Below are 10451 nucleotides of genomic sequence, written 5' to 3'. Positions count from 1 at the left end.
AGAAAAAATACCCAAATAGTACTCTTTTGTGTACTTTGGTTGAATTTACTCATTTACCTATTCTTTGTATTAGGCACAGGCTGTGATGATGATTCCCACCCAGAGTGGCGGTTTTTACTAATGAAATCAGGATTGTTTAGCTGAGAAACTCTACATCTCTCACGCAACCAGATGTGGCTGTATGTGTCCAGTCTCTTGTAAACATAGTAGGGATGCTCGGTATGAAAAATAATGTTTAGATTTTTTTTGTTCCGTGGATGTAATAATTGTGTTTGGCTCTTAATATAACTCTAGCGACAATGACTTCCCTATAACCAACTTGAGAATATTTCATAAAAAGAAAATGATGCAAGTTCTCAATGGGTCACATTAAGAAATTAACTAGTGGTTTAAAAAAAACAACCAACCTAAACCTGTTGTTGCCCTGATTACTGTGTTTGGCTCAATATACACACCATGGCCTTGATTGATTAAGCTTTCAAAATAATTCAATACAGTTATAATAAAAAAAACAACTTATCTACAAAAAGTCCTGAAGACTTTAATGGCGATTTCTGTAGAAAAGTCATTTGGGACGATTTTCTAACCCTATTGAATTATTTAAAAGTTTATTAAATCGAGGCCTATGTTTAGAAAAGCAACGGTCACTGGCTGCTGTGATACACATAACCTACCAAACATTGCCAGGGTTATTAGGAGAATGAAGACCATTTAATACATACAATCATTTAACCCAAAAACAAGATTCTAATTTACAATAAATTAATTGAATAGAAGAGTCTCAAACTTTTTTTTTTTTTTTTTTAACTGTAGTTATGGGATCCCTGCCCTGAAATTACACCTTTATATCAAACATAATGCCACGGGAAACATCATGCTCATAGAGACTGGCTGCCTTTCTGACATCATGCTCATAGAGACTGGCTGCCTTTGTGACTTCTGGCAATCTGCTTTGGCAAAGCATTGTGGGACTGACATGTTTTCAAAAACCATACTCTATATGCATATGTGTGAAAGTTTCTGTAATTCTGAATGTGCTTCCAATATGTGGCATTTTTCTCTTTTTTTTTTTCTTTTCTTAAACAGAGCCAGTAAATATCCTAAAACAAAAATCACACAGTTCATTTCAAAATAAAATACAGGGCTTTAGTAAAACTCAATGTATATTTCTCTCTAGTGCTCCTTCCAGTACCCCCTTTAGAACCAAAACTGGTCCAACTCTTCTCCCATCCATACACATATATATATATATATATATATTCCCTCTGCCAACGTCTTCATTGTAATATCTTCTTGTTCATTTTTATTCACTAAAACGACATTCAAATGAAACATGGCACAGAACAAAGTCTAGAAAAATATCAAAGGTTCTGGAGTTTTTGTTCTTGTGGAAGGGAATCTGTGGGTTGGGTTCTGCTTCGTCTTTATTCTTTATTTTTTCCAGAAACACAAACACTTTTTCTTTTCTTCCAGATAATTTCAGTCTTTTTTTTTTTCTTTTTTTTTATTTCTTTAAAAACCCCAGAATTTTCAGTAAATTGTGCAAATTTAGCAGTAACACTATTGGCAGAAAGCCAAAGAGAGAGAGGTTGTTTTGGGGTACAGGGCTGCTTGGGTGGGATGGGTGCGGAGACAAGAGTGACTCGATGAAAGGATTTCCATGTTGAGGTTTTCCAAAAACCAGTCTCATCCCATTGTGTAATCCATGGACATCAAAACACCAGGCATGTTATCTTTCCCTTGGAACATAGAGCAGCTCCCATTGTCTTAGATCTATAATTTTTTTAATTTGTATTGAAATTTAGAGTCCCTTAAAACTGTTTATTTATAAAGGTTTCTATATCATTCTTTGAAATGTTCTCTAAAGTCTTTATATATATGTACATTTTGTCCATTGTCTCATGAATGTTCCCAGCCAGTACTGCAGGCAGCGTTTTTTTGCTTTATTTCCCAAGGCCACATGCGTCAGCACATGGTCAGTCTAGAGGCGTCCTCGCTCTCTCTCTCTCGCTCGGTAGCCACTGCTAAGAGACCCATTAGCGCAAAAGATCTTGGATTTCAACTGCTTAGTGCCATGGTGTCAATGACCTGCTCCAGTTTACTTCGTAGCCGCTGTCGTCTTGCTTGTTCATCTTTTTCCAATGCAGTTAATATCTAACAGAGACAAAATAGTGATTAGAGCTTAGTACACAGAAACAATACAAAATAGTTTGCAATCCAACTAGAAAAAGAAAAAAAGCATTGTGCAAATCAAGGGTGTAATGTTTAAAACACTATCAAGCCATGCATTAACACCTCTCTCCCCCCCCCCCCCCCCATGTTCCTTTATATAGAGCAGGGGTAGGCAACCTTTGGCTCTCCAGGGACTCATTACGTGCCTGCCTGCTGTATGCAGCATTTGAAAGCTGCAGTAGAGAAATCAAGCCACTACTCTCTAAAATCCTACAGCACTGCAACTTATCAAGCAACCCTATGTGTGCCTTAACATATCTTATTTATGTGGAGGATTAAGGTTGGGGGCTTTATTCTTGATAATTTTCCAAGTTGTCAATGAACTATATTTAAATGGGGTGTTATATTTATATTATTATAAATATCCACTGTTATTCTAGTTTAAATTGCGTTACAAGACTACCATATTGTAAACCAATGAAGGCTATCTATAAACGCAGTACCATATTTATTGCTGTAGATTTGTCAATAGATGATTTATATTTGTTGTATAAAATCCTGGGTAGAACTTAATCCCTGCAGTGCAGATTTCAAAGATGTGAGCACAGAAGACGTCCAAAAAGTTTACCCACCAGACTGATCAATAGCATCTTTACTCAAACCCCCCCAAAAGGTTGTCAGCGGCAGGTGTCACTGTGACTGTACCACTAGTTGACAGTGATATTTAAACCTAGAGATCATAAGTTCAATTCATTAGCGCGGTGGTTCTCAAACTGTCCATCGAGAACCACCAATTATCCACTCATTTTCTTTACAATTGGAATACTGGTGTTCGGCCGTTGTTATGGAACAGATTTCAAGAGGAAAAGGGGGGGTACACGTTTAATAAAATGTCCATATTAATTGAGCCTGGATGGAATAAATATATTCAAAGTAATATGAATCTATGCCATAAACGCATTATTAACCTTGCGTTTGCAAAGAAAAATAGAAAAAAAAAAAAACCAATAAAGGAGCCAGACTTTTGATTTCCCCCTTTCCCTCCTGTCTGGGCTATTTAGATAACATGAAAAGCTGTCCCTATCTTATGCATACTAATTTGCTTATTTATTCCAATTTGCTGCCCCTTTGACATTTAACTGTTATCACAGTGCTGATGAATATCCCATTAATTACCAATACAATTATCATCATCATTTTAATAACTGGCACTCAGGCGCTTGTTTATTAGTCTAAATATAACTGTCTAACTTTTCACATCTTGTACACTTCAGTGGAAAACTTCCATGACCTAGCTGGGTGTAATGGAGAAAGTACAACAAAGCAGCTTGCCAGCCACTATTAGAATTATGGGATTGGGTGTGGTTGTGCGGTATTTTTAATTATAGTTTGATTAAACAAATACCTCTGATACACAAAATGTGCTTCGAACTCCTCAGCCAATCTAGGTTGTCTTCCAACTATTTTCAGACCACAATTCCGAGAATTTGGTCAGGAACAATGACTAACAGCTTGTCAGCAATATTATGGTGCTAATATATTTACAGCCTCTGCGGCAGAACTAAATAGCAGAACTGCCTGCCCCTTTCCCCCCCCCCCCCCAGTAGTGTCTCACCTATACAAAGCTTAAGCAGAGTGCATGCTAAGCATCAAAATCGTAATCAGATAGCACTCTGTGCTTTGCTAAAACGTTTTCGAAACCGGATCATTTAAGACTTGTTTCGGTTGCCATGGTAACAATACCGTTTCATCCTATCACTGCTTTCGCCTTGGGTCACAGGCTACTAATTAATGTGGCCCGACAAAAATATTTTTAAGCCAAATATGACGCAATTATTACTGCAGGCTCTGGGAATTTAAAAACGTCTGTTTTGATGGTAGCGTCTTCTGGTTATGACTGAGCTCTGTATGAGAGAGCAGTGGGAACAGTACTTTGAGAGTTGAGCAACATACATATTTTAAGCAAATCATTCCCCCTTATACAGTAAAAAAAAACAACAACATACTGTTTTGTTTACTTACTTCATCTCTGTACTTTGTAATATATGAATAAATTTCGTGCAGCGCACTCATGCTGTTGAACTGGCTCAAGTGCAACCTTGATTGCTCTGCCAGGTATGCGCTCATATCCTGGTCACTGATCACTGACATTTTGGCGATATCAGCATAATACCTGCAATGTAAAAGCATACTATATGATTTCTGACAATGATAAAGGTGGACATATTACCAAGATTCCTAATAATGTGACATGTCCATCTAAAAGAGTGTGGATTCTGGACCATTAAAAATATTAGTTTAAATAATGCCCATGCCTTAGGGACAAATTTGTAAGAACTGCAATATTAGCTAGTCCAACATTACGAGTCAGGAGCAGCCAATAGGGTGATTCCATTTTTAAACCTCAGATGTTCAGCCAGCCCAATATAACCAGAGGATTGATGACAATCACGTGACTTCTAGTTAAATCATAGATGGAGAGCTCTCTGGAATCATTCTTATTGCTGCTAATCTTTTTTTTCCTCTCAAAATACTATAAAATCATGCAGGCTGCAAAACCTTTGAGAAGTTCAGATGCAATCAGTGGTGTCACCGACAGCTGGAAAGTCACAATCACAATTTGGTTTCTCTATACTTACCCTTAAATAGCTTTAAATGTTGTGCAAACGTTACATAAATGTCAATTTCCATAAAATCCTAACTTCTTCTCTGGTGGATGCTTCACAGATTGAGTGTGGCTAAACTGAAATGTATTACTGCTTAAATATACAAACAAATAAGAGCAGGAGTAGACACACAGCTTTATAGTTGTTGTAGAAGTTCATGTAACAGAACATCTTTGGAGATGTAGTTGCACAGTGGCTGTAAACCTGTTGGCTAGTCCTGCATCAGAATATTGTGTGTTTATGTAACCTTAGAGAAATCATGTCCTAATTGTGGGGATATGGATACAGCAGAGCTTGAAGAAGGTCTTCTGATTGGCAGCTAAGCATGTTACTTATAAACACATACGAGTCTAGAGGTTATTCTTATCCTTCACCACAAAACATTCAATATTCCACTATATCCACACATGCTCCAGTCGACAAAGACCACCCTTACCTTTCTACCCAGCTCTTGTAGTTGGGAATGTCCTTGGCATAGAGCAATTTATTGCTCGGGGAGTCTTTTCCCAGCTTGTGTTCTGATGTGGAACAAGAATCCATAAATGTCTGAGCAACCACAGAGAGGCAGGCGTCCGTGATGCTGTTTTTGTGAATGTCGAACACAAACTGCGGGTTCTTGATCACATTCACCCAGAATCTTAATGGTAAACTGGAAGAGGAAATTAATAAGAAAGAGCTCAAATGTGATAAGGAATTACATGCACAATTAAGTTGATCAATTGCGTTTATGATGATTTGGGTGTTCAGAAAGTACTTTCGATCGGTTCCAGCATACGAGCCACATTTTTAAGCAAACACCCGAGCCCAAAAAAAGATTAGGAACAATGACACAGGCAGCCGCAGCTCATTAGCTAGCAGATACTAATGATTACAAAGAGTTGCCAACGTTATACCGGGTGCAGAACAGATTTCCTCAGTTGCTCTTTGTGCTGATAAATGCACTTGGCGACTGGCATATTTGTTGATCCTCAGAACTGTGATCTTATTGGCACCCTGCTCATCTGAGGTCTGCTTATTTGAAGATAGTCAGTTTTATCCCATTAAAAATTCTACTTGCAAATAAGATATATTCTTAAAGGTCAGCACAAAGTTAATGTGTCCATAGTACCCAAGGAGACTTCTGGCTAAGTTTCTGAACCATCCCCCTTGCCCTCCTTTATTGACATGGATGTGATGGAAGGTTATTTACTAATCAAATGATAAGGGTAGAGGAGGGCTGGGCCTTGGTGTCTTATAATGTTCATGTGGTTGTGAGGCTACACAAGAGGCACTGGCCTCTACTCTCGACAAACAGGCACAAGGTTCAAAGATCCCAAAACACAAAATAATTGCAGAAGTATAGGGAGGGGTGGAATAAATTCTCAATTGAATGACTGGAAGAAGGTTATTCCATAATATAGAAAACGTCTAGTTAAATGAATACTGGATGGTCTCTTTCCTCCCATAAATAGTACATATATTATATTTATATTACACATTCATGCAGTCACCCTTGCTAATTGCTGGCGGTCACTGAAATATACAAAAGCAATTTGTCTGCCATATTACAAGTGTCACTCAAAAAGAAGTCCCACTAGCTCGGAACAGTCTGCACAGAAGAGAAATTAAATGGCATATTCAGAGCTCGGGGAAAGGAGAATCCCCTTGTGGATTACTGCAGGGGTTTCTGTGTGAAGGTGACCAGGAAAATAGGCTGGAGGAGACACTTGAGCAAGTTTCAGGAGAAAAAAAAAAAATGTACCTGCAAATCTCTCAGGTTTTTCACATGACCTATACAACTACTACACAGAGCGCTTAGGTGGATGGACCACACAAGGGTCAAGCGAGAGGTTCTTTATAAAAGGCATCATGGAAGCATGGATGTTAGACCAGGGTGGGCTTACAGAGGGTCTGAAATCAACTGGTGCATAGCTAGCAAAGTTACCAAGAGAATACACTAGGAAATTATCACACTTACAAAATAGCATTACAAGATGCTGTAATTATTATAAAAAAAAATAAACTTAGACAAATTGTTTTTGAAACTACCCACAATAGTAAATCCCAGAACCTACCTTATGTCTAAATATTTAACTTAAAGCTAGAAAACAAATGTTTGAGAATATATATATATATATATTGCAATTGTAAGCCATTAGGATAACTTGTGAAATATCAGGCACTTATTAACCCTTTTAGTGCCAAGTTCCAAGCAGCCAGTTATATATTTACCAGTTACTCTTCCATGTGTGCCGCACGTCATAATCTGTGATCTGATGCTTGTCTGCCTGTTCATCTAGGAAGTCGAACATATACTTGATGGCGAGAGGCAATGCGCTGCCGCGGTGCGCCGTGCTGAAGATTGTCTCGAACAAATCATCTACAAATTTCTGCAGAGTACCCTGGAAGAGAGAAGAAAATTGGAGTGTGAACCAAAGATGGCACAAACAAATATTGTTGAAAAAAACGAAGCGTGTTTTTATGTGGCATCCTTGATTCCATGCCAATTAGTGGTGGTAAAGTTAAAATAGCTACACAAAGAGGTATTTAGCTGTAATAAAAATTAAGATATTGACAAAATATGTGTTAGGAACCAAATAAAGATCCTTGCATTTTTGTGCTTCTCACAAAGATCGGACTACAATCTGCCAATGCAGCTTATTAACGTTATCACTTTTATCATCACCTTTTCTACTTTGGCATTTTGAACACGTGCTCTGGTGTAATAAATAGAGATGGATTTATTAAAGCAAAGCAACATTTCTGTAAGGAAAGCTTTCCTATCTGTATGGAAGCATTGTAACACAGGTTGTAACTCTGCCAAAGGATCATGGGAGTAAGGGTATCAGTTATTTGAAATTGCAAGGCATGGCTGCAGTTAAAATTACCTAAAACTCAGTATATGTCTTAGACATTGACTTGGAAAATTTGGGTTTAAAAGCTACACTTGCCACAATCACCTACTGATAGATGGGTGAAATTAGAGCAGGCATAGAAAACACAATCCACTATATAATAAATTAATCTCCACCAGCCTTCAGATTTTAGTTAATGAACCGCTCGGCTGTTGCAGGATCCCTTATAATGTGCTAGAGACTTGAAAAAAATATTTAAAATAAACTACCCCCCCAACACCCAATAGAGTTATCCAATGCAGTTTGTGTGTGTGTACACAATTTTATATCAAGGAACTCCGCGATCTCCCAGTATATTTCAATCAGCCTGTGGCTACAGAAAATACAAGAATGCAAAAATAGATTCATGCGATAGCAGCAAATGTTTGACAACCCCATTTCCCATGACGCTCAGCCAAACTTTGACTGTGCAAAATCTCAGTGCTAGTTTATTTGCCTCCTTAATGTGGTGGCAAAAAATACAATTATAGTAGGTTTTATCTTGCTTCACTGAAAAAAATACATGGAAAAGATCACAGTGCCGGGAGCAGAACTCTGCATTTCCTCTGGGGAGCCGAAAAAACAAGTTGAGAATTCTTACAAACTGCAACAATATTCCATTCTGTACTTGCATTTATATTTCTTTGTTTTCCCTATTAGTGTCCCCTTAGAATTACAAGTTATTACACTGGGAGAGATGTTATGTAGCGGAGATGGTTTGCTGAAGGTTTAGAGTCTAGAGAAAGCTAATTAAAAAGGGAATTAATCTTTCAAATAGCCATTAATATCCATAAGTAACGCATAAATATTAGTCTGTTAAAAAAAATATATACATCCTGCTAACAGGAGCATGGGAAAAAGGGGGGTAAAGAATGCACTCAGAAGAATATTTACAGATCACACAGCCAATGTGGATTTTCATATCATCGTAAAACATCAGGGATGGATAATTATGCATTCCTGCTAATATGGCAATATCTGAAATAATCATGGATAATATGTGTCATAACCCAACAACTCCAGCTGCACCCCCCAGATTTCTTTTTGCTGATGCTAAGACACTAAATTAGTTGGCCAATCAGTGCCATACAATCTGTCCTGGAGATACATTCACTGCTAGCAGAAGGCAGAGTAAAAATCTGCTTTGTCAACACAGAAAATGCTAATTAATTATGCTCTCCAGCTGTTTTTTTTTGGGGGGGGGGGGGGGGATTTATTTCCCAAGCCCTAACCCATGTGTCATTACTTCTAAGGCTAAAATAACAGTTTCTGAAGGCTAGAATCTATATAGTACCAGCACCACCAACATCTACACGCATTAGAGCAAAGTAACTGGGAAGCATTTAGGAACCTTTGGCTTAAAATGCAAAGCTTTATATCCAGGTGCATTATATGTCTCTCATTTAATTAGTTAGTGTCCTGGAGCGTTTGTTCCAGCCAATATGGAAACCCAGTATTTGCAATTTAAGGATTATAAAAGATAAAATTCAAAGAATTAGGCCAAGACCTACAGTAATGTCACATGCATGAAGTTAGAAGGGGAATGTTAGGATGATGTTATACAATCCCTTTACTGATGCGATAAGAAAAATCCCAAGGCACTAGTTGGCAAACAGCTACCAAAAAAAAGAATAAGATCCCAAATGATATGGGGGGCGGGAAGCCTTTGAGACCCAGCAGTATCTCTATACAATAAAGGGAAAAGAAGGACGTTCAACCACTACTTGCATGTGTTCTTGAGAGTAGGTGACATCTACAGAAGTTTGCAAAATACCATGTTTTAAAAGATAGATGATTTTAATATGCCAAAGACAAATATCAGCAGTGTGAGGATGTAACGACCGCTACAAAGCTTCTTACCTTTGTTGCTAATAGGCGAGTAAGATAGATCTCAGAAACCATCTTGCTCCCCCTGTCACCTTCACGTTGGTCCAAGTGATCATGGTTCTTTACAAGGTGCCAGAGCTTTGTGCCACTCTCCAAATCAGGGGTGATCATAGGTGTACGGGAACGCAGACTATCAGGACTAGAGGCTGTTCGTAGCATGCTCTCTGTGATAGAACACAAACGGGTAAGGAGAAAACGTCAGATCTACCACAATACATGAGTGAATATTTGTGTATAACTGGCTCTCATGCAATACATGTGTTTATTACTTTCTGTGCAGACACCGGATGGACTGCAAGCAAATAATTAGTTAATCATTCAGCCAGCATTAAACCATCTCCTCATCAGATTCCTGCCTTCAAAGACGCGGCTCTCAAACCGTTAGATTCATTTAATGAACATTTCCCAAAAGCTTTCCTGAATAATGTTTCATTTCTAGGCTGTTTTTTTTTTTTTTCCTAAACGACACCTACAATGCAAATTGAGAAGCTGTAGGCGGCAACAGCTCGTTCCACCACTGACATTTCAAAGCCAATTATGTGTGATAATTAATTTTAGCATTGCTATCAATTCCCTTTGATTTGAGATAGGTTCTACGGCTTTAATTAGTCACTAAAAGGAGAATATTTGTTTGACCTGCAGATAGTCGTTTATTATAAGACAATAAACAGCAGACACAATGCTCTCTCTTTCTCACTGGACTGCAAACTCACAAGGTTTTCAACTGTCAGTACTCTCTAAGGGTCTTGAAGGGACAGACATTGAGAAAGGCTGACTAGAATAGGAAAAAGCCAATCAAAATGCTTATTATTATTATTAGAAGGTAATAAATCTAGAGCACAGAATGAACAAA

General features: G+C 38.0%; 1 protein-coding gene across 4 annotated transcripts in view; it reads right to left on the bottom strand.

Moving 5' to 3' along the window:
• Nucleotides 1-1124: 1124 nt before the first annotated feature.
• Nucleotides 1125-10451, bottom strand: part of PLXNA1 (plexin A1) — a 257688-nt gene continuing 248361 nt past the window's right edge. For all 4 annotated transcript variants that reach the window (XM_063426252.1, XM_063426255.1, XM_063426254.1 and 1 more), the window contains 5 exons: nt 9572-9762; nt 7050-7219; nt 5275-5487; nt 4195-4345; nt 1125-2154 (listed from right to left, as the gene is read on the bottom strand). In XM_063426252.1, the coding sequence (XP_063282322.1) occupies nt 2059-2154; nt 4195-4345; nt 5275-5487; nt 7050-7219; nt 9572-9762 (821 nt within the window). In that variant the 3' untranslated portion in view covers nt 1125-2058. The remainder of the gene's footprint in view (nt 2155-4194; nt 4346-5274; nt 5488-7049; nt 7220-9571; nt 9763-10451) is intronic.

The sequence above is a fragment of the Pelobates fuscus genome, chromosome 7 (assembly GCF_036172605.1).
Source record: "Pelobates fuscus isolate aPelFus1 chromosome 7, aPelFus1.pri, whole genome shotgun sequence".
Classification (NCBI taxonomy): Eukaryota; Metazoa; Chordata; class Amphibia; order Anura; family Pelobatidae; genus Pelobates; species Pelobates fuscus.
Note: the sequence above shows the minus strand (reverse complement) of the source record. Positions and strands in the feature narration are given on the sequence as shown.